This window comes from Cyprinus carpio, chromosome A18 (genome assembly GCF_018340385.1).
Source record: "Cyprinus carpio isolate SPL01 chromosome A18, ASM1834038v1, whole genome shotgun sequence".
NCBI classification, from domain to species: Eukaryota; Metazoa; Chordata; class Actinopteri; order Cypriniformes; family Cyprinidae; genus Cyprinus; species Cyprinus carpio.
Genome location: NC_056589.1, coordinates 22,442,723 through 22,468,052, shown reverse-complemented (window position 1 = coordinate 22,468,052; position 25,330 = coordinate 22,442,723). Strand labels below are relative to the sequence as shown.

Below are 25,330 nucleotides of genomic sequence, written 5' to 3'. Positions count from 1 at the left end.
TCTAAGTATCCCCACAGTACTTAGAGGAAGGTGAGGTTATGTTTAAAAAAAAAAAAACACTCAGTCTTGTTTATGGATGGAAGGATAGCAAATCAGTTAGTGTGACTGGGAGAATATTGCATAAGCTAATTAATATACATAAGCCAAGCTGTAAAGATTTATAATTAGTTGCTCCCCAATTTTCACAATTTTCCTATATGCTGCTTTGTTTCTGGAATCAGTGTTCAGAGTTTATATTCAGAATGAGTTTATCTGATGATAGATTCTGCTTCATCAGTAAATTTTGAGATGTCGGCAAAAGTATCTGCATTGGTTGTGTAGGGTTGTACTCTCTCATTGGGATCTTGCAACACCGGGGCATTTTAGCCATGCTGTAAGTTGTAAAATAAGAGCAAACATGACAGTAGAATACATTAACATAGAAGTTACAATAAATTGTGTATGGTGGAAAAAATCCAAAACTTGTTTCCAAATGGCAGTGGCTTGTGTTTGCCCATGTCCGGGCTGTTCCCTCAGGTCTGGTTCTTCATGGTTCCATATGCCGCTTTTCATAATGGATGGAGTTCAGATCTAATGTACAAAGTAAAGTGCCTACATTTAACAACACTCACACCTACAATATATTCAGCAAAACAAGATGCATGGTTTCTTCATAAGCCAACAAATACTCTGTGCACAGTAATATTGTGTAACAGCTGCAATAAATTTTAAGTTCCTTAGAGTGTTTTGCTGTTTCAATATACCTTTGCTTTCACTTTTTAACGTCCAATTAGCCTCTCTCCTCTTTACTCTGCAATGAGCAGCAGAAACATACAGGAAATGAGACTAACACTCAGGCTAGCTCAGCTGCTCTCCGGTGGCTCTTTGAAATATTTAAAGTCCATGAAGACACACAGCAGATGTGAACAGGAATTGTGGATTAGAGAATGTCTCACAGGAGTTCTCTGGCAAGATGTCCCAAGTCCACTTACTTTGCTCAGTGTACAAAAAAAAAAAATACTGACATACAAGATCAGTTCATTTAGCTTTCAGAATAACTTTTATTCTAGGTAAGGAGGCATGATGCCTGACTTCATTAGCTTACTGTATCTGTTCTCCTAACAGCAGCTCACTGATTTTTGAGATTCTACATAAGCAATACAGTTGCAATCCCAGAGGATGGAAGCATACATGGATGGATTCATGGGCAGATCCATGGAATGGACGCATGGACAAACATACAGATGCATGGATAGATGGCTAGCTCCACTTGTTTTGCTACAAGGAGCAAGTGCTGCAAAATATAGGTCTCTTTATTATGTACAGTACATTAGAGACTGTAGGAATTCCATTATCACAATGACAAACAGAAATGTAAAGAACCAGACCTGAGAAATCAGCCCTTAAATGTACCAGTACAAGCCACTGCCATTTTGAAGCACAATTTGGATTTTCTCACCATACACAAAGCATTGCAACTTTCATTTTAATACTACTTTTATGTTTGTTAGTATTTTAGTCATCTATCCTTCTCTTTCTCTCAAAATTTCTCAAAGGTTTTCCAGCCTCCATCTGAATGTGGACATCTTACATGGGGGTTATGTGTCTAGCTGGACGGTCCTCATAAGAAGTCTGTGCACTATATTCTTACCAGCCAGTTCTTTGTATTTGAGGGTCTACTACAAGTGCCCTTCCCATATGGCTTTTTTATTCATGAAAGCTAAGCATTCTGTACAGATCTTAACAGCATAATGTCTTGTTTTACTTCTGTCATTTGAGTATTTATTGTTCGATTCAATCAGAGATTCAGGCAGATTAAAGTTGTATTTTTGGAGACAACCAGCAAGTATTTTTTTTTTTTTTTTTTTTTTTTTTTTCAATTGTGCATCTTTAAGCTTTAGCATTCTAACTTGCTGTTTTAACTGAAAGGAAGGACATTCATTCCTACACCATATTAAGCATTACATTTTCCCGTTCATTTTTCTGTACTCATCTGTCATCTCCTCCTATGCTGTCTTTTATTTGTACAGGCTTTTTTTCTGATCGCAACAGCTCAAAACTGCTAAATGTTGCTTGGAGTCACGCGTGTGAGGAAATGTCACCTCTAGACCCATTTCCTGAAGATTTCTATTGGGAGAACCTCTCAAAATCATCCAGCCACCCAGACAGCAAGCAGTTTTGGCCCAGATCCGGCCCACATCTGGCCCGCATGGATTTCATACCGGATCTGGGCCGAAACTGCTTGCTGTCTGTGCACAGAGGACTGGAGTCTCAGAGGAGATAAGTAAATCTCCAGAGAATGCATATTGAACCCTCTCCTTATGTATAGCTTCCTTTACTTATTCACTACCTCTTTAATAGAATGTTAAAACACCAAGTTCAGCTGTTTTGTGCTCTAGGAGAGCCCAAATTCAATAGATACACCTCAGAGGGACATTGTCTCCTGGAAGTTAATTAATCCACTTTCTCTGGTGTTTGTAAAGCTGAGATGTAAATACACCAGTGATGCTTTTGTAAGAATACAGTAGAAAGATCTGGTGGAACAGAATTATGTGACCTCATATATTTTTTCCCTTTAAATTTTTTTTTTTTTTTTTTTTTAGGCCAAATAAAGAAGTTTTATTACTTATTAATTGTGATAGATTGATGAATATGACATGGAAAGCAAGCCATTTTACAGGTAGAGCCATTTAGGCAAAATATGAAAGGGTTCACAAACCTTTACTCAAATTAGGCATTCCGCAGACTCTGATTAATAGAAAACACGAGACTGTCATATTCTGTGCCGAGAAAAATAGGAACGGGGGACTGTATCCTTATCAATTCTGTTTTATGAAGACATAATGTGCTAATGAACATGCCGTAATAGTGTCTAGAAGCTAATTTTGGCTAGAGAAGCCATTGGTGTGAACATCTATAATTTTCACTGTTGTGAGGACCCAATTTTCTTATTCTCTCTCTTCCTTCATGTTTAATAAGTAATTTTCATTCAAATGAAATCACTGTCTGCTCATACACTCCAATTTTCGCTTGGGGAAATTTCTAGGGATGCTAGCAGAAACTACTGCCTCGCTGGTATAATGAAACAACAGGCATTGCAGTGGGCTGAAATGAGGAGAAATATTTCTACAGGCGTATCGGGATGTGGTGGCTGCCTCTTGGTGTGACCCTGTCGGGACGATTTAACCTTACAGGGAGGCTTTAACATGAACATGGATTTTTATAATCTTTTGAACCATGTCAGTGGCAAAATGTCACAGAGATGTTCATCATGACACAAAGCACTATGCACAGGAGCCTGAAAAAATTAAAATTCTGTGAAGATAAAATAATTCGCAGACATAGCAAGAGTGTAACGGTTCAGTGTTTTTTTTTTTTTCTTTTCCGGAATGAGATTTCTAATCTTTGAAACTAAAGTTTACGTTCCGGATGGTGCAGGACAGATTTAATATAAATCTGGGGTCCCACAGGAATGAACTAAAGAACAAATAAATGCTTCATGTTGGATCCTCAGGCTGATATTGCAGTGTTGTTCAGTGGAAACAGCACTTGGGGATAATGTTCTGTGATAGTTTACACACAGATTCAACTTTTAACTGACTGCAATTATCTAAACCTTCACCTTTATAATGTATATAGTCCAAATGAGTTTTTCTGTAGTTTTTTGTTTAGTTTTTTATTCAGTGTATGCAATACAATGCACTACTGTTCGAAACATTACTGTTATATATTTATATTTAATAAATATATATATTTATTTATTAATGTAATTCATTAGTTAAATCTTCAGCAGCATTTCTGGTCTTCAATGCCACATGACCCTTCAGGAATATCTAAATTGCAGATTTGGTGCTTAAGAAACAGTTGTTATTAATATTATAATTATTATTGACTAATATTTTATATACATTGATACATCATAAATACATGATACATTTTTTAAAGGATTCTTTGATGAACGTAAAAGATACTTGATGAAAAAAAAAATGAAATAAGTACAATCTTATTTTAAATATAATTTTTTGTAATATTCCAAATGTATTTACTGTCACTTTTGATTAATTTGAACCATCCTTGCTGAATAAAAGCATTACTTTTGAGTGAAAATGTTTGTAAAATGAAGTACAGTATGTTAAAATTAAAACATATAGTTCAGAAAATTCAGTTTCCCAAACATAAACCTCATGAATGATGAAACATTGACCAGAAACTGACATGTTTAGATAGTCGTTATCTAGTAGTAAACACTAATGTTGTTATTTTGTTGCCATGTATATGTTTGTTAATAACCTAATGGAGATTTTGGCAAAGCTGCTATTTTTAAATTTGAACAACTACGGTATTTATTTTTTTATTTGTAGTTCCCAAATAAATGCATTTCCTGGTGGCTTGCCAAAAATTGAAGTGTAAACTTCTAATAGAGTGTCGTATTGAGAGTAAAGCATTTATATCTGTAATAATGTGAGTAAAATTGGAAACTCTGTATTAAATATGTTTATTTTAAATCTGTAATTATTCATATTAAGGTAATTGAAAATTGCTGTTTACATGGCAACTTGTTATTCACATAATTGTCTTAGTGCAACCACTGATCAGATTATTGTTACTATTGTTGTAAACACAGCTAATGAGGTGTAGTGAGACAAATGCTGTATTTTCAAGTGTTTGTGTGCAACTGTATGCATGACCACATTTCTTAATTGTATCATTGTGTCATGACTCAGTTACTGTCAGGTAAATTTAAAGCCCTTGCAGCATTGCAGTGGTTTCTGTGGCGATCGTTTCAATCCATCAGAGCAGATAACAACCTCCATAGAATGACAATTCCATCATTGTGTAGCATGACAAGTCTCTGATTGATCTCTTGTTGCTTTGTGATGTTGTAGTATAATGAATAATAAATAAGTGGGCTGACTTGCATAGTTAAAGGCCAAATGTGCCCTGTGATGTTAGACTCATAATATTTAATTTTATAGTACGTTTTTTTGAAGGTCATATGAGCAATTCTGATATGCAAAGTGTATTGGATAAGGCATGAATGTGCCATATGTGAAAGAGGTTTCTTGAATTATGAATTGTTTTAAATAATAGAATCACACCCTTGGCTGTAGAAATGGCAGTGCTAAAGTGAAACCTAGGTTTGTCATTTGCATCTACTCTCTTTACAATAATGTGTCAACTGTGATCTTTTTTTGCTGTAATCAGGAACAGAATGCAGACATGAAGTGAGTAGGAAGCGAGATTTGGAAGAAGATAAACTCAAAAGTAAGGCTGCAAATTCACAGAAAAAATGTGGACAGATGTGGTCTAAGAAAAACAGACAGACTGACACTGGCTGCATGGTAGCATAACAGTCAGACCGCACGTCAATGGCTGTATGCCTGATTTGAATGTAAAGTGATGCGTCTCACCAGTGCAGGCTACGAGCACTATACAGCATTAATAACTTAGGGCTGTGCATTGATTACAAATTTGTAATGCATTTGCATTCTGATCATTTCAGTTGTTAATGCATTCAGTTTCATGTTATGGAAAGAAAACTCATTTGTGTAATTTTTAGGTTCGGAAGTTTGATTGGATACCAGGGTTGTGCACCATTCAGAACTAAACTGAGAATGCCATTTAATTCCAATGCAGTCCAAACAGGATGCAAAACTACAATTTGAAATGAAATGTATGGAAATACAATTAAAATTAGTAAGAAATTCATATAACTGTACAGTTATATAACTTACAACATTTTTTATCTGCAAAAGCAAATGATAGATAGATAGATAGATAGATAGATAGATAGATAGATAGATAGATAGATAGTAATTCTTAGTGAGAGTGCAGTTCTGATCATGTGTCAGTCAGTTCTGAAACTTCCGATCATTTTTTAGAACAGAACTAAAACTTTATATTGTTAAAAATGTAATAAATTGCATAAACAGCTTTAAATATTCCATTAATCACATCTGTTACCACTACTGCTCTAGTAAAAATCCAGGTACTGTCCCTTTCATTCTACTATTGTCCTCAGAATTGGAGTGATTTCAGTATGTCTGAGCTGTTTGTTTTTCAGTGGATCACCTGAGAATGTGTTGACTGCAGTGAGAGGAGAGTAAGCACTTGTCCATCTCCTGTGTCTCAAGGTTCACGGAGGCTGTGCGAACACCAGCAGGGTATAAGTGCACTTGACAGGGATGTAAACACCCCTCAGATGAGAACCCAAAAGAGCAGGCGATAGAAAGGGAGGGCAGTCAGATGAAAACAACAGCAGCAAGAGCAGCATATGCTGCCAGTTAAGGCTGGTGTCTCCGTGGGGAGAGAGACTGGGATATCAAAGGTGCTTTAAAGGGAATGAGACTTCTGTATATGCAAAGGGTGCTATTTTTGAAGTCGACTTATGTAAGTTTCATCCTGCTTCTGTACGGATGATTGCATAGTTGATACAATGGATGCCTGTGTGCATATGTCTCCTGACAATGAGGCCTGGAACTGCTGAGAAGTGAGCTCCTGTAGTGCGCTGACACGTCTGTTTTACTGAAAATGAGCCACGCTGGGGAGCCTGACAGAGTGTAACGATGTTTGATGTCTGCTGTAATGTGTACGCATACTTGCTGTAGCATTCATCTGCTGTGAATGTTGTTTAGCTTCTGATTTAAAAGGCACATATATATAAAAGATTTAAAAGGCATACTGTACATATGATTTTTTGACAGTTCATGCTGAAAAGATTAATGTTAGAATATGAGGAAATCGAGGGAGGCACTGATCAGTTTTCTATAAAAATGCAAATTCATTAAATGGTTCATAAATTTTCTTAAATCTTTGGAGATTAAATTGGTATTTTATCCCCAAAAAAATTTAAATAAATAAATAAATAATAAATAAATAACTATTTATTGTAACATAATTGCAGCATTTTTTTTCTTGATTTTTTTAATCTCACAATGTGACTTTGTCTTGCAGCTGCAAAATTTCCCGTAATTTTTTTAATTTGTACATAATATAATTTTAAATTTAATTTTTAACTAAAAGTTTAATTTTTGTTAACATTTCAACATTTGTTAATTTACTTTCTGCATGCTCTGATGTGGAAACAGGCTTCTATAAATTAGAAAATCTTAAAACTTTTATTTATTTTTTTAATTATATGTTTTATTCCCAGTTTTTTTTTTTTTTTTTGGTATCCTAGATTTTCACAGTGCATCAATAAGATCGCCTTACTGGGGGATCCCAGTGTTAGGAAAGAGTGGGAAAAGTATGTCTTTTATATAAGATCTCTGACCCAACGGTTCCTCATTTAAGATCATAGAGGGCTTTTACATACTCTTAAAGGCACAGGCAACATGTCAACTAGTGGCAAAACTAATCGACTAGTCAGTGTGAACCCTGGTATACGTTCTCTCTCTGTCTGTGAATGCCAGAGTGCAGAACAGCAGGCTGTGATGATGTATCGAACCATTAGTGCTATAAACTCTGGTGTGGGGAGTCTGTATCATTAAGAGCATTAGATCTGTTGAGCGGAATCATAACTGCACCGGTCGGGGTCAGACAAAGAGACTGACCCATGCCTCAGTGAGAGACAGAGAGAGCAGATGAGAGTGATGTCCTGCATTACTGGCAGAGATTGCAGCGCTCTGGCAATGTGCTGGAAGAGCGAGGAACTCCCCCGTTCTGGCCACTCTGCGTAATGGATCATTCCTGATGGGCTCTTAGGGTAATGCAAAATGGCAAGTGCTATCATTGGTCATTTCCACTGGGGTGAGAAGGGAGGGGAGACTCATCATCCGTTAACGCAGCTATGAGCCGTGAATTTGAGCTCTTAATGTTCCCGTTTTGAGCCAAGGAAGTTGTGAGTTACAGTATGAGACAGGTGCCTTTCCAGAAGCTTTTAAAAGTAGATTTTTTCATATGCAATATATAATGACTCTTGACTTTCTTGACTCTTATTTACTTATTTTTAGTAGTTTTACTTATTTTTTTGTCATAACTATTTTAGTACAGTAGTTTTCATAAAAGCACCTGCCTAGATGAACCTGTAAATTTGAGTAAGATTTTAAACCTTCTTTTATGCAGCCCCTTATTTATTTATTTATTTATTTTAAATTATCTTTTACTCACCAAGGCTGGATTCATTTGATAAAAATGCAGTAAAACAGTAATAATAATATCAGAATTCAAAATGATTTTTTTAAAGATATGTTTTAAAATGTCATTTACTCCTGTGATGGCAAAGCTGAATATTCAGCAGCCATTACTCCAGTCTTCAGTGTCACATGATCATTCAAAAATCATTTTAATATGCTGATTTGGTGCTCAAGAAACATCACAATGTTGAAAACAGTTTATATTTTTTTATTTAATAATAATGAATAATAATTTTAATAATAATTAATTTTTATTTTATTTTTGGAAACTGCTATGCATTTATTTCAGGATTCTTTGAGGAATAGAAAGTTTACAAGAACAGCATTTATTAAAAAGATTCTGAACACTGTAGAAGTCTTTAATGTTTATTTTGATTGTCGTTGCTGAAAAAAGTATTAATTTCTTTCTTTAAAACAGATGACCTCAAACCTTTGAACAGTAGTGTACTTCTTTTAACAGAAAAGAAAAGAAAAGAAAAGAAAAGAAAAGAAAAGAAAAGAAAAGAAAAGAAAAGAAAAGAAAAGAAGGTTATAGTCAAAGTAGCATCTACATCCTTTTACAATATATAGAATTGTAAAGTCCACCCACTGGCCCAACGACAGAATCCAATGATCTGGATGAAGATATCTTGCATGTACATCTTTTGGTGCTTCTGTAAAAATCATCTTAATTTAATAAAATTTTGTTTTGTAATTTCATTCTGACTCCATGTATAATTCAATCTGACTCCAATTATAAATTACCTCTATTTTTACGATGTTTTCGATATACTAGCTGATCATGAGATTAGTTGTGATTTAATTTTGATCTTTGATTTTTCTAAGTATCCCATATTTTCAATTATTCGTTCACTAGGGACTCGGTATTGCTCAGAGAACTTAACGCCGGCCGGTCGCAGTCTCATGGACACAAACTCATCAGTTCTGATCTTAGACATAGGATGCAGGGTGAATATCTACCTTTAGGTCAGCCACGCTCTGCTTGCTCATAACAAAAAGCATAGTTTTTGCATATTCATGGAAACTGCAACTTATTAAGGCAGTGATAGTAAGAAATCGAAAAGGTCTCAAATGATGTGCCCCATGCTCCATTCATTGAGTCTTTTGTATGATCTATCCTGAACACAGTTTTGCGGTAATACCAAATACCTCCACTCTAAAAATAATGATTTAAGAATAATGCAGAATAAATCAAGTATAACATTTTTTGTTTGCCAGGCAGGATTAAACATCAGTTAATTAAAGGAATTACAAAGACTACATAGTACACAACTGATCAGCATAAAATTTAAAATAGAGTTCAAAACATAGTACAAAAAAAAAAATAGTTTCAAGAAGTCAGCATACCTGGCAATAGAGACACACAGCAACTGTGTGGGAAGTTCTGGATTCAGATGCTTCCTTGAGTGATTTTCCAAATCCCTTTAGATACCCCAGATCTAACAAAAGGACTATAAACATTTAGCACCCAAATATTTATGCGACTTTTGTTGTACCTTTTCTCGTGCCCCAAAAGGTCACACACCTAGTTTTAGGGATGAAAGAAAATGGTTATCAAAGATCTTTATTAGGACATCTCCAACATCAGAAGAACAGGTTTTATTTTCTTTATTCTTGACTGTTCTGTTGACGCAAAAGTAAAACCCCCTTACCAGTCGCACCTGATGTATTTATATTGACCCCACATAAACAGCTTGAAAAAATAGATTTGTGACATTTGCATGACTGTTTGAGACTTGACGAGAAAGAGAGGGTGTGTAGAGTCTGGAACTCAGCATGGGGGAAGGAGATGAGATTGGGCCAGCTGTTATCCTGTGCACCTTCCCGTAGATCTCCTCTTCAGATTTTATTACCGGATAGGAATCTTGAATTTAGTTTTGTTAAAATCCATCCTTACAGAATATATATAAAGAATAAAGACCAAATATTCGTTTTTATATATATATATATATATATATATATATATATATATATATATATATATATATATATATATATATATATATATATATATATATATATATATATATAATTTGTTTTAATAAAAAATTACATATAGGTTAATGGCAAGGAGACACTGAAAACAAGTCATCTTCACGATTTAAACAAATAAATAAATACTTTGTCACTTGAACAACATGGCATCAGATATCCATTGCTAAAGTTATTTTTTACCTATTGAATGTACTGTATATGAAGGACACAAATGGCATCCTTCTTCTAAAATGTTACTTGTAAAGAGTAAACTTTGTAAAGAGTACAAAGGAGGCAATAGAGACTGTTAGCTCAAACTCTTTATTTTTCTCCTTCACACCAAACTAAAATACCAAGCGTTGCTTCAGCACAGTTTACAGGTGTGCAAATGAAATATAACTCTACAGGCGAGTGTTAGAGGTGCCCAGTAGGATAGTTCTGGCCTCTTTTATCAGACAGTGATTTGCGTCAGGTTAATGTGTTTCACGGAGCTCTTGTAAGCAGTAACATGTCTGGCCTGGGGTATAATGTTTGGCGTACAAGCGTGTGTGTTTGTGTTTGAGGCAGAGAGACAGGACATGCTGTGCGTTTCGCTGCCTTTGCTTTGCGTCAAGCACCTCCCGGGGGTGTGCGGAACTCACACGGTTACGGCAGCGCTAGGAGAAGGGAGGAATGAATAAGTGATGTGGGCTTTGGGGAGGCCCGGCTCTGAGGCAGTGGGGCTGAGAGATTGAGGCACAGAAGCGAGGCAGATGCTAGCGCCTCAGCCATCACTGCGCTCTCAGGTGGGCCCTTGTTAAACTTCACACTGTGAAAAGCAGATAAATCTTCTTTTCTTCTCACAAACCCCTCCCGTCACACTCCCCAACGCGTCCCTGTGCTGTTGTTGTTGTTTCATATTCATTCTCATTTTCCCCACATGACTCTATGTGTTGTCTACCTGTTTTTAAAGCTGTGCATGGCTTCCTGTATCTCTCTTCTCTTTATCTCTATATGAATCCATTCTCCCCAATGGTTTTACCTCTTTAGTCACCTTGGACTCTGTGGTTCGGCTCTTTGCCTCTAAGGTAGGATTTTGGGTCCAGTTATGCGAAAACAAGCTGGGAAAATAGGATAATGAGTTGTGCAAAAATAAAACTTAAAGAAGACAGTTCAGCCAAAACTGAAAAATTCTGTCTTCATGTATCCATCCTCATGTCCTTGCCAAACTTTTTGACTTTCATTTTGTTTTCAATATAAACTTTCTTCAAAATCACTTTTTTGTTGTTGTTGTTTGTTTGATTTGTGTGTTCCACAGAAGAAAGTAAATCATACAGGTTTGGAGCTAAATAAGGATGTCTGAGGATGAAGATTAAAACATATTTATTTGGGTGAACTATCCCTCTAAGTTCAAGCACACTGTCTGTATTCACATAAAGCCTGTTAGAAATACTGAAGCTGGACTTATCCTAGGAATTATGTCTTTTTCAGCAATTTGACTATATTTATTTCATTTATTTTTTATTTTTTCCCAACAGCCATTGTCTTTAAGAAGGTTTGAAATGTTTATTGCAAAAAGTAAAATACAGTCTAGTTAAAAGTTATCCAGTCATGCTGTTTTGTTGTTTTTAACTAAATTAAAGATGAATTGGATTTAATCAATTCAATTAATAATTCATAAGAACCAATATAACAATATTGAAATAAACAGCAAAATTACTGTTCAAAAGTTTGGGGTCAGTGAGATTCAAAAATGTTTTTTATTTAATTTTTTATTCTTTCTCTTAATTAGTTTTGAAAAGTCATGCTTTTGTAAAAATAAATATTGTGTTTGTTTGTTTATTTATTTATTTATTGTTTTTTTCAGGATTCTTTGAGGAATTTTCAAAAGAACTGAATTTCATTTTTATATTAATTTAAATAAAAATATTTTGTAACATTATAAATGTTTTTAATGTCAGATTCAGTAAATTTACTGTGGCCTTGGCCTGTTTTTTTTAGCATTTTAAAATATGTAAAATGCTACTCTTTGAACGTGTGATGATGCAAACAAATCTTTAAACTTTTTATTTGAAGTAATCTATTCAAATGTGATTTAAAGCTTTGACTCAAGTAATTCAAATGAGCAATTTTAACTGATTTAATCATTTTTCTGTCACTACCACTACGAAATTTCATTGAAATATTTTTGCTTCACTTTCATGCACGCTCATGCTTGCAGGACAGGGAGTGGTTGCAAAAACCTGTCTAATGACAGTCTTGACCTAATGGTGAAATAAAAAGTGCATTTACATCATACCTAATCAAACATTGCTTATCATCACATATATGTCATACATATTTGATATATAATCTGGTTTTAGCATCACACCCTGCATCAGTTAAGCAAGAAGCAGTGCAGCTGAATCACATTGTGTAATCACATTGTATTCCTGAGGACTAGTAATCTGTTCCTTCTCTGTATCTCTTCTCCTCAGTGCCATTAGAGAAGACAGGCTCTCATGCCGCAGATCAGCCACAATCACAGACAAACACTCATCTCCACTCAGGTCTTACAGTAATTGCTGACCACAGGCGGCATAGGTAGCCATTACCCATAAGGCCATCCAAAAGACCCCGGCAGTCCATGTCTGCCATTTTTGCTTTATCATCCATATTATTTTTTCATCATAATCTATGTGTCATGTTTGGTCTGTATGTCTGGTTGTTTCTGCAGTTACAGGCATTTTTATGTATTATGTATTCCATTTCAATATGTGTTATTTATATACATTTTCACAGAAATTAAAGCATTTTCTGCTGTGGCCAATTTATTTATTTATTTGTTTATTTTTAAATTACAATTTTATGAAATTCAAAAAGTATGAAAATATTATTCAGTTGTCTCTATTTAGGTTAAATACAGTGCTATAAAAAATGCCTTAATGCAAAGATGTGTATTTCATTTTTAAATGTTGCAAATTTAATTTCCACCCCAAATGAGTGATTATAGCTGAGGTAGAAATGGCATTTGTTCCTGGTGGTTCTGGAGATACTGATAGTATGCAAATTATATAAACTAGTAATTTCAAAAAGTGTGTATTTTTAACATTCAGAAGAGCCCATAATTGAAGAAACACCCCACTGTGTCATATCGGCGAGTAAATGGTGAAGGAAAAAGAGAGAGAGAGAACAGTGTGGTATATAAAACACCTCTGGATTAGTGCTGTCAATTGATTAAAAAAAAAATAAAAAATTATTTCTGAAATTCCGATTAATCCCACCTAACATAAATTTTTTAAATATAATTTTATATTGCAATAATTTGACATCCAATCTTCAAATTAGATTGTTGTAGAAACAACATAAAGACAGTATATTTTTAATATTTTTAATATTTTATGACTGAAGGTGAGTATCACTGATACCAATACTACTGATGTCTCTATGAAAATGTTTTTCCCCTAATATTTAACCATAGCCATTCAACATTACAGTATAATTGAGAGCTATCAATTTTAACATTTATTAGACTTTAAAAAAACAAACAAAAAAAACTTATAATTCAAGTGAACTTAAAACAATCTTCAAATAAACCCATTATAATAAATGTCATATTTAGCTACCTGTGCCCTTCAGCAACAAGGAAATATACAGAAAGTGAACAAAGTTATCAAACATTAAATTCTTAATTAAAAATAGATGAATCCCAAAAGCTACAAAAGTTCATTTCAATTTTTTTTTGCCGCTACTGAACTAGTGTTGGGCGATATGGTCATTTTTCAAATCGTCATATCGTCAGCCCGTGAGATCGACAATACACGAATCACGATAGTATCATGCATGGGTGAAGCAAGAAAGAGACTCTTTGTTCTTGTCATAGCATAACTATTTGGTGTTTTAAACCACAGGAGCGCGCGAGAGAGCCTATGGAATCACCAATAATCAAAAAAATATACTTTCAAACATACTGATAAACTAACGTTAAATATAAAAATACTGTATTCAAAACAGCTAGTTCATATATAGTCGGACTCAACTGTCGTATCGCGCGTCCTGTGACAAATTTGCCGCATCTGCGCACAGAAGTTATCAGTCTAAATGCGCGCCTCATGACGAGCCCAACGCACCTCCACAGAAACAAGAATGAGATGCATTCTAACATAACTGTGGCATTAAAGTCAGTTAGTGCGGGCTTGTTTATATTGCACATATATAGGCCGTTCAGATTACTTGTTAAAGTGTAATGAAATACCTTATATCTGCAGATGATGTACGTCTGTTTGTGGATGGAGACTTCTTCACTGGCTACAGGCTCTAATCCTCATTTGCGCGCACATGTTTGTGAAATGCGGTGCTGAAGTGAAACAGCTGGGCAGTTTGATAGCCGAATTATAATAGGCTGCATAATAAAAATATTAAAAAAATTAATAATTATTATTATAATTTAATACATTAATAGGAGAATGAGCGCGGATCTGACATTGCATTGTATTTCTCACAACTTTTTACCTTTTCTGACCCAATATTTACAATTCAAGAACACATAATAAAAACTTCATGACTTACCTGATGACATGACGATGACATTGCATGTTCGTTTGATTTGCGCTTTAATATGAAATTATATACAGCGCATGCCACTTCATTTGTGCATGCAATTGAAGAGCACATGCTACGAGCACAGTATAACGGCTGACAGGACAACAAAAATTCACTTTTACAACAATCACTCTTGTCACTTTTATCTTTTCCGCGCTCGTTTGACTAGTGCCTGGTGTTGAGGTGAAGCTGGAGTGCGTGTCTGAAATGTGCTGGTGTTGAGGTAAAGCTTCAGTGACTTCTGAAAAGTCTCTTGTAAAGATGACCTGACGCAATTCTTGACATTGAAAAAAAAGTGACAGATGCAGCAGTTGGATTGCGCTGGCCAACCTACGCTCCGCCTCTGTGTTAATTGTGTTAAATATTTTAAATGCGTTAAACTGAAAAAATGTATTGCATGTGTTAACGTTAATTTTGACAACACTACTCTGGATATTCTTTTCGTTTGTGCTGTATATCTGATTATTCTTAAACATGGATTTTTTTTTTTTTTCAGCTGACAACACAGGAAACAAATGATCTTAATTTTCATTAAAAATAAATCAATTAATCAAATGAAATCTTCAGTTCACATTCCATTCTAAGATTAAACTGTTTGCCAGTCATCTTACATCGCGTGAAATCAAGTGAAATCTCAGTTGCCTGACACTGAAAGCAACTGAAGAAGCACATTATTTCCTCTGTCAAATACTGCCAGAAACAGCTGAATCTTTCCTTTTTGTGCATTTGTGTGTAAATCACTCTCTTCCCTTCTCTCACACAGCTCCAGGTATCCACCACTGACCTGAGTGGCAAGTTGGTAGAGGGACCTGCAGACCTGGACGTGTCTGTTATTGACCAGAATGACAACCGACCGGTCTTCAAGGAGCCGCGCTACTCTGGGGAGGTTCAGGAGGGCTCCCCTACAGGTACTCTTCCCTGACCTAACAGTGCTCATGCTCTTGCTGTTGAAATGGATGTGTCTAGGGAACTGATTACTGGAAGAAGAAAGTCGAGCTCAGAGTTGGCTAAAGGTCTAAAAGTCTTTTATAATAGTGGTTGGAGAGAATATTATGGTTCAGTGTGATGGAACAAGCCTGTGGACGATAAGGACAGTAACTTTGGATGTTTTTCATTAGTTGGGTGTGAATTTCCATTATTTTGGTGCATACTTAGGGATAATTCTGCAGACTTGAATGATACTTCAAATTGTGTGATTTGATGAAGAGAGGTGTTATGTTACTTCAATAGAGCTTGTTATTTTCACCTGGCAGACATTAGAACTGGTGGAATAAAATCCCTTAGAATTTTTGAAGTAGGGACCCAAGAAGTATTGGTTCTCAACAAGGTTTCATTTGCAACAACAATAAACATGGTTTGTGTTGGCCACAATATTGTTGTGATATTTCAAAACTGAATTATTGGCATGAAACCACTTAAATTTAGAAAACAAAATTATCTCTTTGCCTTTCTAGCTTACTGTATGTTAGTTATTATTATTATTATTATTATTATTATTATTATTATTAGGGGTCAGTAAATATTGAGAATAATAATAAAAAAAACTTCAGCACCAAATCAGCATTTTAGAATGATTTCTGAAAGATAAATCTAGAAACCGTCAAGATCACTTTGGCAACATGTGACCTCATGTAGAATAATGCTGAGTTTTGCACAGGTCAACAGTTCTCTTCAGATTTTTTTTTCTTTTTTCTAAAAACAAAGTTTTTCCAATTTACTGCAACAAGAATATGCTACACTAATATTGAATTTTACATCATAGCATCCAAAGCGTTTGCAAAGGGTTGAACATGATCTCTTTTGTTTCTTCTCAGCATAGCAATAAAGCAAAAATGACGTTTTATTTAAAAAAAAAAAAATTGTAGTACACTTTCGAAGTCATCCCTAATGAGCAAAAACATCATCTCAGAGCATGTGTTCACACCGCGTGCCACAAAGATATCTTCGCCGAGCTAATCGTGAGCATCCCTCACAAATGGCAGCCAGCGTTTATCTAGCCACCAGAGAATGCTACATTGTTTTCATGATGTGTCTGATAAATCAAAAAAGAATTGGACCATTTACAAACTGCATGACTACTCTCTTCATTCCCCTGCCCTCCAGAAATAAGAAATTCATTGATACACAACCCCATCCTTAGAGGCCTCAGTACTGCACTTCCATTTCTCAGACCTTCCATCATTTTTCCTATGATTCTGCGGCAATTCCATCACAGCACTTTGCTTCTTTCTTTTCTACTTACACATTTTTTTTTGTGGATTTTGTGGCCTGTCACCATGGAAACCCCAAAACACAAGAAATGTGGTTTCAGTGAGTTAAAATGAAGGGATTTTGCCAACCTTCATCACCCACACTCTCACCAAAAATATACCCGACAAGCAATTAAACATACCCTTGTAGCTCAAACACGCATGTGAACTATAAATCAGTGAGAATGGCGAGCATAATAGGACGGGAGAGATCATATCAGATCTATTTCTCTGTGAAGAGTGGGCTACGCTGCTTTCATTACAACATATACAAACAGACATCAGCCTCAGACATCAATGATAAGGATGGGATGAACCAATCCAAGATCAGCTGCACACAGTTCCTCGCAGGTACACTGGAGTAGGTGGATACCATGTGCTTGTTTGCAGATACATTTAGCCAGTGAACGGTATTGTGTGCTCAGTCAGGAGTAAGTTAGGGTGGAAGGAGATGAGAGTCCCTAACAGTGGGAAACTTTCCGCTGCTTCCAGAGTTGCTGTAACTTAGTTAAGCAAAGTGGGTTTATCTAATCGGCAAAAGAGGAAATTAAATTTGGCTGAAAGACTTAATTAAATTAAACTAAGACCTTCATGCAACCAGGGAGAAGATAAACACCCACAGGCCAAGCACTGTTCCATTGGCTTTAGTCAGAAAGTGTGTCTATATATAGGAAACCTATGTTTTATACTATATAATAAAATAAGTATATTATAATAATTATAAAAATGCTAAATATTTTGTTAAATATTATAGTTATATTAATAAATTATTTCCATAATGTCTTTTAGCCATTTATTTATTTAGTTAGTTTGTGTATATATAATCTGAAAAAAAAAACCATGTTTTTAAAATGTTTATAGTGTTTTAAAAATGTTTAGATATATATATGCTATTATGTACGTGTGTGTGCAAATATGTAAAATATGTATATATAAAATAAAAACTATTTAAACAGTTTATTTCTAAAAATACAATATACTATATATTTTTTTTTTCTTAAATCAGTTAAGAAAGATTATATTATTATTAATATTATCATTATTATTATTAGTAGTAGTAGTAGTAGTAGTAGTAATTTATTTATTTATTTATTATTTTTAATATATATATATATATATATAGTATTATTATTTTTAGTATATTATATATATATATATATATATATATATATATATATATATATATATATATATGATTTTTTTTTTTTTTAAATATACTGTTTTATATAAATACACTATATTGCCATAAGGACTGAGTGCCCCTTTTAAGTTAACTTATTTAATTTATTTGTTTTTCCTTTGGCCTCATTCTTTGCTAAATATTCATTGGCATGTCTATCACCTTTTAAGATACCTTAATGGAGAAGATTCATGATTTATGGTGAGTGGATCCATTTTAATGTCTCTTGCCTCTCAATCATAACCATTTTCCTTGGAATAAATTAAAAATTTATCATTTAAAAAGCCTCACGCCATTCAACAATAAAAGGGGTGCTTTCTATAGTTCCATTATCTTTCATATTAATCGAACAAGTTGCTTTCATCATTTTCATAGCATCGTGTCCTGGCCAGTTGTTTAGAGGTGCAGAGTTCCTGTTCAGATTGCCATTGTCACTGTTCTACTCAAGGAGCATGTGTGCAGTGCATTGTGGGTGCAGGTGTGCCCAGCAGGGGCTGTTTTTTTTTCAGTGACTTCCTCTCTCCTCTTTAGCCTTGTGTACTGTATGTATGGTTGCAGATGTGCACAGCGTGCTTCCTCCGCTGTGTCAAACTCTCCTAAGCGCTTAGCAAAGGGAGCATGATTCTGTATTGCTTTTTAACGCTTCTTTTCAAAGGCCCCGTTAAGCACGAGACTAGGTCAGTCTGTGTCCAGAGAGGAAATGAAAAATGGTAACTGAGGGCTTTTTAAAAGAAGCCTACATTAATCAGAACTGGAACCAACAGTCATGGGCCTCCCACTCGGGTCTTGGGTTTAAGATATTCTGTCCCTACCCCCCGCCTGCTTTAATCAGCATGACCGCTGGCACAGGTTAGAAATTAAAGGGCTCAGCATGGTGCCTGATTAGTGAAGCTTTCTGCAAGCTGCCTTTTCAACAAGTTGCAAGACTGTGCGAGTACATGCATGTGTACATGTGTTTACTGCTTACAGTGTTATAAAGTGCCAAGTCAAGTTGGGAGATGTGACGTGTGGCCAAGTATGGTGTCCCATACTTGGAATTTGTGTTGTCCATCTATCCCATGCATGGGGAGCAGTTGGGGGTTTGGTGCCTTGCTCAAGGGCACAGTGATTTCTGAAGGATCATGTGGCACTGAAGACTAGAGAAATGGCTGCTGATAATTCAACTTTGCCATCACAGCAATAAATTACATTTTAAAAATATATTCAATTATAAAAAGTAATTTTAAATTGTTAAATATTTCACCATGTTACTATTTTACTGTTTTTTACTCAGATAATTGAGCATAAAAGTATTTCAAAAACATAAAAAAATAACATTATTGAGCCCAAAATATTTATTCAATTTTATTTTCAACCACTGTCTATATATTTACTCCAGTCACTGTTACTGTTGTTACAGGTTACATTTGGTTGACAAGGGGCTTGATTTCTACAATTTGTTTATATGGACATTATTTGATCAATTTGGAGTCTCAGTTTGAGAGTCCCACCTGTTTGTAAATGTGTTTTTCAGTTCCAAACCCTCTCTTTAATCAGAGCCAATAAAACCAAGTACATGCATTAGTAAATTGGGCCAATGTTGATGGTGGCAGTAATGAAGGTATTATTTAAATGTATCGTTCTTTCTCTCTTTCTCCGCAGGCTCCTCCCCACCTCCTTCTTCACTCTTTTGCATGTGTCGTGCGAAATGTTTATTTTGTTCTGAATTGGGAGGACAGTTGCCTATAGGGGGAAACACAGCAGCACTCTGACATTTCTGTATGTGGTGATAACTGAGCAAACAGCTAGACTTCTGGCAGGCCTTTATTCACTCGCTCTCTTTCTCTCTTTCCTCTCCCTCTCTTCCTCTATTTCTACAGGCTATTTTTGTTGGGGGAAAATATCTTCATTTCTCAGTTGCCTTTCCTCTTGTCTGCTCTTTGGTTTTTCTATTTGTGAAGTCTATAAAAGGCTTCTTGGGTTCTTCATTGCACCTGTGATTTTCAGCAGCTCAAAGGAGTGTTGCAGGTTCAATACAAGTTAAACTGTATTCACAGCATAGCTGGCGTTGTGTTGATTAATACGGAAAATAATTTCAGCTCATCTTTCTGCGTTATATATAGCACACATAAAAAAGAAATAAATAACACTTTAACAGAGAGAAGCGCTGTCTGGTATCAGAAGAAATTAACGACACTTTAGCATTATCCTATGTAGAGCACAACTTATTATAACTACAGTAAATAGTACTTATATTATAGTAAATATATTACATGAAAATCAAATCTTTTTAAAGAACAAATATACAATAGGACATTTGAACAAGAATATATGAATATGAGTTTTGAACATTGAATTTAAAATTGTATTTACATAACCAAATAAAGCAAGAAAATACCAAAATAATAATCATTTTGTCAAAAACATAAATAAAATAATAAATAAATAAATAAATAAAAGGAACTGGCATGTGTGCCATAGCTCAGGTGGTCTGTCAACACCACTGATCCATTCAGCACACTGTAATCAGTGATGTTCAGTTCTGTCGCAGAGGGTGGTGGCTACCTGCTGCTCTGCCTGTATATCCTCACCTCCTGACAGGACCGTTCGCCATCTCAGCCTTGTCGCAGCCTCCGGCATGATGTGGCAGCTCTGAGAAAGTGGCGTGAGGCCGGCGGAGCGTCGGTCTCAGAAAATAAAAGGCTAAAAAAATCAATAGTTAATTGCCAGGACAGGCCCCCGAGGAAGGCCGGCTAGACCCCAGCTCCAATTGATCTTGGCTAGAAAATGATTGGGCTGAGGGTGACACTAATGCCGGCAGGTAATTTGTAGCATAATGGCATGATATCTGTGCCATTAGGATTTCCCAGCGCCAATGTCTCCCTCACAGAGCTCTCACAGGATGACCCATGCTCCCTGCTGGCGAGTGGCTTTTCAATCCCACAATGCCTCATTATCTGTCGATCAATCCCATGCTGACTGCCATATTATGGACTAATACTGAACTGTGCTATGAATTGTTTGTGTTGGAGTTAAACTCCAGTACTAGACCAATAAAGAAATGGGTAGATCAGTTATTGAACACTTTTTTTGATCAATATTTATACAATACAATATTTAGCGCTGGCCCATGAACCGTGAAGATATTTAAAATAAAATTAAATAGTTTTTTTGGTTTCACTCATACACATTCTTCCCAATTGACTTTCAACCATATAAGCTAGTTATTCTTTTTATTATATTATTATGTTTATTTATTTTTATAAAATAAAACATTACATTTTATATGTAACTTTTTATTATTATTATTTATCTATTATATATGATGATTTTGTTATAAAAGAAAAGAAAGGGAATACTGGAGGGGGGAAACAAAAACTACCTGACCTTTTTTTTTTTAATACGAAAGTTACTTAATATTAATTTGTTGTTTATTGAACTGTTGAATTAAAGCAATATCATGCTTACATTCAGGCAGTTGTTCTGAATAGCAGCACTGATTTTCAGTACAGTAAATTAGCATGAATACAAGTGATGTTTCTTAATTGTCACCTGCTTGTTTATTCACTCTCACCCCCTGTGTGATTTTGTCCCAGCTGTGTCTATCACATGAGAGTTCCTTTCCGCTGGTTTTTCACAGATATACCCCATGAGGAATGATACAGGTGTTCAGGGCGCCATCTGCATCCCACACAATTGCAGCTGGATTAGCTGTCACTCAAAGTACGAAAGTCATTGGGAGTACAGTGTGCAAAAGCATTATTTTATAGCCACTGCCCTATTTGTCTGTCTTTAGATTAATCCAGTATTTTTTGTCTCAGAGTCATTTGAATAAACACTAACTTATTACTTTAAAAGAATAGCTTTTCCAAAAAATCTAATTTCTCTCTCTCAATCTGAAAATTTTTCTGTATTGTTTCTTTTTTTTTTCACCACAGACCACAGAAAGCAATTATGTCATCAGTATTTCATTACAGTTTTTTAAAAAAAGATAAATGTTAAGCTTCCATTTTACTGGAACTGGCATGATAAACTAAGTATTTTGAAAACTTTCTGCCTCATTTGCCACTGCAATTAAAAATGACCCAGCTGCTCCACACTGGTTGTAAATTGGTCACTGAGTGGTTGAAATGGATCCAGCTAATGATGAGCTTAGACCAGTCATGAACCAGATAGCATGTATCAAAACACCACTACTAGCTTGAGCTGGATTTTCCAGCAGAGTCTCCTTGAGTTTATGATTTGATACCCTCCAAACACTCCATCGTTTAAATATATTTTATGAATTCCATGTAAATCACATCAGCACACTTGAACTCAGTGTGCTAGCCTGTATCATTTCAAAGCTAAATTGCATCATTATGCAGCATTCAAAGTTTTTTTTCTCGTTTATATTCTCATTCATTCTCGCCTATTTGCTTGTTTATAGTCCTGGGGGTTGCGATGCAAATGGCGGAGGTGCTCTTGGATTTTCTGGGCCCTGTGAAAAGACAGGAGGAAGCTGCCCCAGCCATCAGTGGCGGGTTGGCCGTGGGCTCCCTGTGGGAGTTCCGCTACACGAGCGCTTCTAATCTATTAAAGAGCTTCTGCTCTTTCCTCTACCCACAATCCAGCAGCCCACCACGTGCCCACACTTGATTATCTGTCCCTCACTCTTTCTGTTACTTCTCCCAGTGAGGAATAGAAGCAGACGGAGCGTGCAAGACACAAGAAAACCAATCTCGGCCCATCTCCCTGTCTCGTTGTCCCTTGTCTTTGATGGCCGATGCTATTTTAAAGCCCCGGGACTCCCAGAGCTCCAGGCCTGGTTATCTTCCTTTCACTCTTCTGCTGGTACATTTTCAGAGGAGATAATTGTTTTAGAGGTGCTGGCTTTTACAGTGCTTTGAAAAGAAAATGGCAAACAGCAGGTTCCGAGAACATAGTGTTCGTAAACAGCATTGCTATTTTTTTCTTGCTTTTCTGGATGTTTTTGATCTAAAGTAGGGTGTAATCTAGTTATCAATGGCAGGGAAGTAATAAGGTAAAAGTAGCATTTTGCTGCTGGTTAGAGTACAGCTGTAGCTTGTTCAGTGTGGGAAGGATTGACGTCCACTTTGCTTTCTGTAGTTGTGCTTGAAACACAAGTCTAGTGGGTCAGGGGTTAACATAAGATATATGATTAACTGGCTTCTAAGTGTAATGTTGGATGACCAATAACCAATTCAATTGGGGTTTAGAGGAGTGATTGACAACCGGGGGCCCGGGGCCAACTAGGGGCCCCAATAAGTCTTAAAATTATTTAAACTCTGTTATAATAATACAGTATTAATTAAAATGCCAAAAAATAAATAAAATAAATAAAATTAAATTAAAAAATAAAGTGTTCAACATGAAATATTATTATTATTATTTATTATTATTTTTTTTTTTACCAAAACAGAAGTGCCAGAGGTATATATCAGTTTAGACTGGAGGGCCTTGGAATACAATACTAAAATACTATCATTTAATCTGTATAATTATTAAGATTATTTGTCAGTTGTATAGTACATGGCAGTCAACACATAATGCAGCACTTTCTTTGCAGTGTAAATATGGCTATAGTAAATATAAATAAATGTTGATAAATAAATGAAAGAGAAGCTCAGTTATGGTTCTGTATGCAAATATTATGAGTACAATAATAATGATTTTGGTTTTGAATTTTGAATGGGATCATGTCAGCTGGAGCTTTTCAAACTTAAATGTTGCATTTAACAAGTTTAATAGTAAAGTGTAATATAAAAAAAATATATACAGTATATCAAATTAAAGTTTATTGATGTTAAAAAATGTATTAATGTTTATAGAAGCCAAAAATGTATAGATAAGATTTAACTATGTACAAAACAAAGTTTGAATGAAGTCTGTATGTTTATTATTTGTAGAAAATCCCAGTTTTATTCTTTAAATCAACCAGTGAATCGCATGCAGATGATTGTGGGTGCTTGAGCAAGTGTAGATGGGAGAAAAGTCTCAGGATTAAGGATCAAGTGTCTTTCTGAAGCGAGCTTAGCTTTCAGTGACATACAGTACTGTTGTCAAAGAAGCAGAAGTAGTCACACTTTCTTCAAGTGTCATTTAAGATGCTAGTTACAAAACACAGCGAAGAGAACAGCTTTTGATGCATCTAATCCTCCGGTCCATGATCTCCACATAATGACCAAGTTTTCCACATCCTCCAGGTGCCTCCCCTCTTCCTGTCCATTACCACTCACTATTCAGTGTGACGGGCTATGTGAAAATAAGCTGTAAAGAAAAGACTGGAGTTTGTTCAGTGTCAGGTACAAGCTGCTGCCTAGTCTTTCTTATTTTAAAATATACCAGGCAGGCTTGTCTGGAAAAAAGGTGGACATTAAAATCCCAAACAATTACTCTTTCTGTTCTCTGTCTAACTTGTTCCGTCTTGCTTTCTTTTTTATTATTTGTGTCCCACTTTAACCGCATATGTGCATAGCTGAGAGGATTGCTGCCTGATTGCACATTTGCTTTAGGGCCTGAATGCTTTGATTGGATATTGATCTCAGATCCTGGTGGGTTTGGGGAGTGTGGCACCTCCTGGGCTTGTGGGATAGTTGTGAGCACTTTTCTGACCCCACCACCACCTCAATCATCTTTGCCATTGCTGAAAAAAAATATGGCATGTTGCAACTGTTTATCATAAAGAGATTTTAATGGCGTGTAATAAGTCAGTTAGTTGGTATATTTTTGGGGGGTGGGGGGTGAATGGGGGGTCTAGTAAATATAATTAATAAATATCCATTATTAAGGAAGCTTGAATAATTATATATAAATTTTGATCAGTTACAGAAAGTCACTGCAAAAGTTTGACAGTATCTATTTAAAATCAAAACCTTTTGTAACATTATATAAATAATTCTTTACCATTTTAACTGTCACTTTTGATCAGTTACAGTAAATGCATCCATATTGAACAAAAGTGTGTCTTTCTTTCAAACAAACAATTAAATCCTGTTCACAAACCTTTGAATGCTAGTGTATATTGAAAAGTGTATCTGTGTTTTAATAACCACAAATAATTTCCAGTACTTTAATTAACCAAAAAGACTAACATAAACAACAATTATCCAAAAACACTAACAAACACAAAAATCATCATACATTTTTTTACTACTTTTAAAATCTATTTTTATTTTAAGTCATACAGGTTTGGAATGACATAAGGGCAATAAAAATCTGAGTTGTAGTCTTTGAGGGACTTGATCCCACCCGTGTTCATGTATAATAACGTT

The 25,330-nt window shown here is 35.3% G+C and overlaps 1 protein-coding gene across 4 annotated transcripts in view; it reads left to right on the top strand.

Moving 5' to 3' along the window:
- LOC109109916 (cadherin-13-like) overlaps positions 1-25,330 on the top strand; it is a 283,438-nt gene that overhangs the window by 152,414 nt on the left and 105,694 nt on the right. For all 4 annotated transcript variants that reach the window (XM_042775469.1, XM_042775468.1, XM_042775471.1 and 1 more), the window contains one exon: positions 15,412-15,556. In XM_042775469.1, coding sequence (XP_042631403.1) covers positions 15,412-15,556 — 145 coding nt within the window. The remainder of the gene's footprint in view (positions 1-15,411; positions 15,557-25,330) is intronic.